The sequence below is a fragment of the Abramis brama genome (assembly GCF_963993115.1).
Source record: "Abramis brama genome assembly, chromosome: 4".
In the NCBI taxonomy this organism is placed as follows: domain Eukaryota; kingdom Metazoa; phylum Chordata; class Actinopteri; order Cypriniformes; family Leuciscidae; genus Abramis; species Abramis brama.
This window is the reverse complement of record NC_139966.1, coordinates 58,900,424-58,906,839: the sequence shown is the minus strand read 5'-3', so window position 1 is coordinate 58,906,839 and position 6,416 is coordinate 58,900,424. Positions and strand designations below refer to the sequence as shown.

General features: G+C 43.7%; 2 protein-coding genes across 5 annotated transcripts in view; both read right to left on the bottom strand.

The window, feature by feature from the left end:
- Nucleotides 1-229: 229 nt before the first annotated feature.
- Nucleotides 230-4,911, bottom strand: gpr19 (G protein-coupled receptor 19). The gene is made up of 2 exons (XM_084111038.1): nucleotides 4,186-4,911; nucleotides 230-2,369 (listed from the first exon to the last, which is right to left on the bottom strand). The coding sequence occupies exon 2, from the start codon at nucleotides 2,346-2,348 to the stop codon at nucleotides 1,101-1,103; it is 1,248 nt and encodes a 415-aa protein (XP_083967164.1). The 5' UTR covers nucleotides 2,349-2,369; nucleotides 4,186-4,911; the 3' UTR covers nucleotides 230-1,100.
- A 130-nt stretch (nucleotides 4,912-5,041) lies between these two features.
- tbk1 (TANK-binding kinase 1) overlaps nucleotides 5,042-6,416 on the bottom strand; it is a 13,610-nt gene continuing 12,235 nt past the window's right edge. For all 4 annotated transcript variants that reach the window (XM_084111034.1, XM_084111033.1, XM_084111031.1 and 1 more), the window contains exons 20-21: nucleotides 6,001-6,072; nucleotides 5,042-5,619 (exon numbers count right to left, since the gene is read on the bottom strand). In XM_084111034.1, coding sequence (XP_083967160.1) covers nucleotides 5,568-5,619; nucleotides 6,001-6,072 — 124 coding nt within the window. In that variant the 3' untranslated portion in view covers nucleotides 5,042-5,567. The remainder of the gene's footprint in view (nucleotides 5,620-6,000; nucleotides 6,073-6,416) is intronic.

Sequence of the window (6,416 nt, the reverse complement as noted above, 5' to 3'; positions counted from 1 at the left end):
TTTTAATTATTTAAATTTATTATGCAAGCACATTTTTATGTATTCTAATAAAATGTATTTTCAAGTCAATTTTTTTATTTATTTTTTGCTATATAGTATAATTCTTTAATTTAGTATTAATTACTTTATATTTATTTAATTAGTGTAATCTCATATTTATTGATTTATTTGTCCATTATTTGCATTGGTGTTCACACACACACACACACACACACACACACACGGTTTCATCTGAATCTTACAGAACGTTTAATTGTAAAATCACAGCGACACGTCTGTCTTGCATCATGAAACGACACACAAAACTCTGAGACACAGTTTATCTGCAACTACAGGCACAAACACGTCGTGCATCTTCAGGAGATCCACATGAATCCTGTCGATCACAGACGGACCGGAAACACCAACAGAGGAACACATGAACGCGTGACGTCACAGTTAGCAGTAGCACCGCGGGTTAGCATCTCAGCAGGGGTAGCTCGCTCTTTACAGTCACATTTACTGCAGCGTAATCCAGTTCCTCCAGTGGGAATCAGCGTGATCGGGAGAACCGGAAGTGTGTGAGCTGCGCTTCGTACATCTCTAGACTTCCGGTCAGAGACAACGGACGTTTATTCGCCTGCGAAACATCGCTAATGATCGCACGACTAATGATCGCGGTGCAGTTAAAGCAACAGTTCACTCAAAATTTGGCCTCATCCCAGCGAACAGGGAACGCTCTGTCAAGGTTCTCTCAACGTTATGAACAAACGTTCTCAAAACATTAATAGAACGTTCGTTCAGAGTTATCTGCGCTTTAATCATGTTCTCAAAACGTTAGAACAAAAACATCAATCATGGAAAGTTTTTACCAGAAACGGTTTCAGTTGGACGTTTTTTAAAATGTTTCTACTCGTTTCAGAACGTTCAGATTCAAAAGTAACGTTCACTAATGTTTGAAGAATGATACAATGTTACTGTCATAATGTTTTTTAAATGTTCTCAGAATATAGTTTTGTTCGCTAGGATGTCGTTCCACAGGCTTTTTGAAAAAACGCACAGGGTTTATAACGAATTGTTAATTTCTGCGTGAACTGTTGCGTTACGACAAAAGAGAGCCTTTATACAAAAGTGTTGGGTGGGTTAGCGCTAATGGGCCATGCTAATTTCTTCTCCTTTGCTTCTCGGTCGAAAGTGTCGTAAACCGAGTCTTTGACGAGTGTCTTCGCCGGCACCGGCAGATCCACCACGCCGACGTAGTTCTTTTTCGCGATCCGCGAGCTAGCGGTGATGGTGTACGCGTTACTGCGGTAGCACTTCATAGACGACATGCAGAAGGTCTCTCTCATGCCGCGCCGGAAGTTAGCGTTGTACACGGAGTAGAGCGTGGGTTTGGACGCGGTGGAGCTGAAGGAGATCCAGGCCACGGCGATGAAGAACAGCGCCCCCTGTCTGCCGGAGCCCGACGGGTGCCACAACTGTGCTACGTAAAACGGCGCCCAGCTTAGCAGAAACATCCCGTTTAGCATCAGGAACATCTTAATGGTTTTGACTTTAGTCCTGGGGACGATGTTCATGGTCCTGCGCACCGTTCGCCCGTCGGCGCCGATCCTCCAGATGTAGCGCACCACCCGCTGGTAGAAGGACACGATTAGCAGCGCCGGCACCAGGAATCCGAAGAGCAAGTGCGCGACCGCGTATGCTAACCCGTCCCAGCTATCCGCTAGGAAGAAGTCGCAGTGGTTCCGAGAAGTCGCGGATCCGTAGAAGAACAAACACGGCGACACGAAGGCGGCATCAAACAGCCATGACGCTAAAATCATGCGCTTAGCCTTCTCACGCGACACTTTAAAGCTTAGCGGGTACACGATGGTGTAGAAGCGGTCGACGCAGATGGACAGGAGCACGTACACCTGGACGCCGGGGCACAGGTGCTGAAGGTAGCGTACGGTTCGACACGCGGCCGCGGTCAGAGGCCAGTGACCCGCCGACACCTGGAGCAGAACTAGCGGCGCGCAGGCTAGGCTAAGCAGCAGGTCCGCGCACGCCATCGATACCACGAAGTAGTTGGTCGTGGACTGAGTTCTGCGGCTGCGATGGATCACCAGACACACTAGCGAGTTTCCCAGAACCGACACGAGCCAGAAGATGCTGAACACGAGGCCGAGGAGCGTGACCTCTGTCGGGGTCAGGTCATAGGTCAGGTCGTATGAGGTCAGCGAGCCGTTGCTCTGGAACGAGGACAAGGACGAGTCCAGACGGCACATGACCGGTGTCGGCGTTGAAGAATCATTCCTGTCGGAGTCGTTGAAGAGGAAAGCGGGGGGGAGCGAAGGCTTCTCGCCCTCCATGGACAGGAAGTACATCATCAGCCTCTGAGTCGATCACAGCTGAAACACACGACAGGAACAGATGATCAGCTGTGTAGAGCTGCACATGTTCGACAAACAACTTCTTTATAAAGTTATATATCACTCTATATAGATAATATAGTTTATATAGTTATATATCTCTATATATATACAGCTGTGCGATAATATAAGGGTAAAGGTTGAGCACATGAACAATCTTCTGATCTAGAACCCGTGTGTTTGATCCAGAATCTGTGATCGTCTGTTTTCCCTGCATCTGAAACACGTTTCCAGGGAGATTGATCTGGTTCCTCAGTCTAGAACCTCTTATGTTCAGATGTTCTGCTTTAGACACACAGCACTGCTGGATCTGAGGAAACCACTGCGATCTCTTACATTAATAATACATAATCAAACGACACCTGATTGAGCTGATCAGCTCGTTAGGAGAGACTCCACCATCATCATCATCATCATCACCTGAACCGAGTGTGTCAGATTAGATCAGATGTGAAGGACTTCATGACATGAGGGTGAGTGAAAACACGGCTCCGATCACTGATATATCAAATACCGAGTTATTAATATTAATATTTATATCGTCTGAAGAAACATTCACTTTTTTTAGAGAAGACAAACCTTATTGAAAGCGTAGTGTGCCGGATGTAAATCATCCAGAGAGCTGATATTCTATTACAGCCATCCGAGACTGAAGATGTTCCTCGAGAGACGCTCATTGCCTGTGTGTGTGTGTGTGTTGATCCCAGCAGTTTACTCTGGTGACGCGGTAATTCATCAACAACACATCTGATCCCACAGGGTTTCCGAAGAATATGATGAAGATAAACAACATATAGAACCTTCTTATGACGTTAAACTTTGATATGCGTTCTCGTGATGTTGAGCAACTTTCCCGTTTTTCCTTGATGAACGTTCCCATTGCGTCGAGAGAAGGTTCTGAGTACATTCTCAGATAAAATTATAAAATACAGTTCCCTTAACGTTCACATAACCAAGAAAAAACATCTTAATACATTTTTAAAAACTGGAAATAACTCAGAAATAACGCTTTCATAATTGAATGGGAATAGTCTAACGTTCTTAAAACATTTTTCGTTAAAGTTGTTCCTTTAAGGTTTTGGCACTTTTCGTTGGGTTTAAAATGTAATTTGAACCAATAATAACCAATAAATTTGAACCAATGGTTGGGTTTTTCCATATTTTACCCAAACGTGGGTTGGAACACAGCTCGTTTATATTTATGTCTTTGATTTTCTCACAGTTTTAGAGTAAACCGTGTTTTGGAAAATATTTCATATACATTTTTATTTATTTATTTTTGAGCATTTTTCATAACAACAAATGTAAAATTGTATTACTTTTTTCAAGTTAACTTCTTTCCCCCCCCCACTGTTTTCATTTCAGCAATGATCTGCCAAGTGTCTTCTTTAAAAAGAGAAACTCCCACAGCATTAAAGATTTCTTACTGATTTAATTGACAATTTCATTTTCATTCTTAAGATATATGCTCAAAAATAAAAAATATTAAATACAACCTATCATCGAACTAAAACACAGTATAATCATTTAATTGAAAAAAAACTGTCTTTTTTCCCCCCCAGAGGGTTAAAAAAGATTATTCAAAAATGAAAAGATTCATGAATTAATTAATCGTCGTGTATGTGTACATATGAGGGCCTGTTATGATTCAGCATCAGCACAAGCGCTCGTTCACGGCGGATAACACTGTAACAACAGTATATTGTGAGATATGCATCTGCTCGTGCATGTTTATGAATATGACGCGCGTGTAACGCTCGCGTAAGGCGCGTCGTGTTGTTTTCCTCGGACTCACCTCATCAAGCGTTTCTTCTCCTCCTTCTTCTCCTTCTCGAGTCGTTTAATTCCTCCATCGTTTCTCCTCATCGACGTGTTTCTTTACATGTCCTCCGCTTTACAAATCAATCGATCACAGCATCATCCATCGAGCACAGACACGCACACGCGCGCGCGCACTCACATCAAACCCGCGTATGCAAATCCGTGACGTGGCAGTTTTGATTGTGCTCATGAATTATTCATATGTGAGCCACACATCGTTTGTTTTACTGTCACGGTGGGGTTTATGAAACACTGATTTGTTATTTTGTTTTCGAACTGAGCCAATGATATTTACATATACATTGTTTATTAACCCTAATACACGACCGCATTATTTATCATGTTTATAAAGCACACATCTGCCATTGTGAGGACATTAGGACACACTGGATCTTTGCAGCTGGCTATTGTCCGTTCTGACGTCAGTGATGCAGTGTGTCACGTGACCTGCAGGGTTTGTTCTTCAGCAAGTGTCTTATATGAGCGGATGAAATGAATCTGTCAAGTGTTTGTTACATCGGTGCTGATGCTGTTGTCTGAGGGTGTTGCCATGGCAACAGCTGGTGAGGAGAGGCTGTTCTTTTGTGTCTGTTGTCATGGCGACTAATAGCTGTATCATCAGAGAGAGAGAGAGAGAGAGAGAGATTTCTAATTCCAGTTACACACAACCGAGAGAAAACCACGTTCATTTGAAGAAGCTCTCAGGTTTGTTGACCTTTGACCCCAGCGCTCAGAGGATCTGTGTTTATGGTTGATATGATCATTCACTCTCAGCTCATTCTGTGTCTGTCCAGTGAGTCTGATCATTTAAAGCAGAAAAGAAACAGATGAAGGTTTTTTCTTTTTTTAATCCTCATTTACAGAAAACAACATTAAAGTCTATAAATAGTTTTCATTTACACTGATGGAAAACAGTCTGAGTCTCAGTGAAGCGTTACAGGCGTTGAACAGGAACGTTCTCTCAGCGTTCTTACAGAAACATTAATAGAACGTTGATTCAGAGTTATCCGCTCTTTAATAATGTCCTCAGTTTAGCACAAGAACATCATTTATACGTCGATCATGGAGCGTTTTGTCTGAAACGTTTATAAATGTTTCTGCTCGTTCCAGAAGCTTCAAGCGTAACGTTCGCATGATGTCAGCAGAACGTCTGACGAACACGAGCGCTTCAGAACCGATGAGCCGTTTCAGTTCATGACACCAGCAGAAAGTAAACGCACTTAACTGTGCCTGATAATAACTCTATAGGCTGAGAGAATTAACGCAAGATTAAAGCGATGAAGAAGAGTTTCAGCAAGTGTATTTACACTCTATTCACATGTACAACAGAGAGAGCTGAGATCCGGTCAGATCCGGTCAGATCCGGTCCACGTTCCTGATGGCGCCGTCCACCGTCAGCGAGCCGAACCTGACACACAGGAGATCAGTCTCAGTGTGTGTGTTCATGAGTGTGTGTGTAGAGTGTGTGTTCATGAGTGTGTATGTGTGTGTGTGTGTGTGTGTGTTGATGAGTGTGTGTGTGTGTGTGTGTGTTGATGAGTGTGTGTGTGTTGATGAGTGTGTGTGTGTTGATGAGTGTGTGTGTGTGTGTGTGTGTTGATGAGTGTGTGTGTGTGTGTGTGTGTTGATGAGTGTGTGTGTGTTGATGAGTGTGTGTGTGTTGATGAGTGGGTGTGTTGATGAGTGGGTGTGTTGATGAGTGGGTGTGTTGATGAGTGTGTGTGTGTTGATGAGTGTGTGTGTGTTGATGAGTGAGTGTGTGTGTGTGTGTGTGTGTGTGAAGCTTCACCTCTCCAGGAACAGGTTGTTCTCCGCCAGCTCCTTCACCACTCCCTCCATCTCCTCCTTCAGCTTCTTCATCCTGTGGGAAACACACACGGATCACGGCTGTATCCAGAGCTTCTACTAGCCAGATTAACTACGTCATGTACCGATGACCACCGCTGACTCTGCCCCTAAACCGTACGAATTCGTACGAATTGGTCGTGAGATAGTTGTTGGATATGCACAGATTCTGCTGTATTTAATATATCATTATGACTCACGAGTATTTGCGCTAAATCTGCGCGAGTAAACGTGAGTAACGCCACATGATCGTGATTCGACAGCGTTTCCCGCCACTGCTGATTTTACCCGCATCTGGCGGGTGTTTATTTCAAACCCTGTCCGTATCATACCAGCACGAATGAGAACATTGACATGTGA

What these genes read in the sequence shown, in the direction of transcription:
- gpr19 (XM_084111038.1), bottom strand. Translation starts at nt 2,348, where the DNA reads ATGATGTACTTCCTGTCCATGGAGGGCGAGAAGCCTTCGCTCCCCCCC.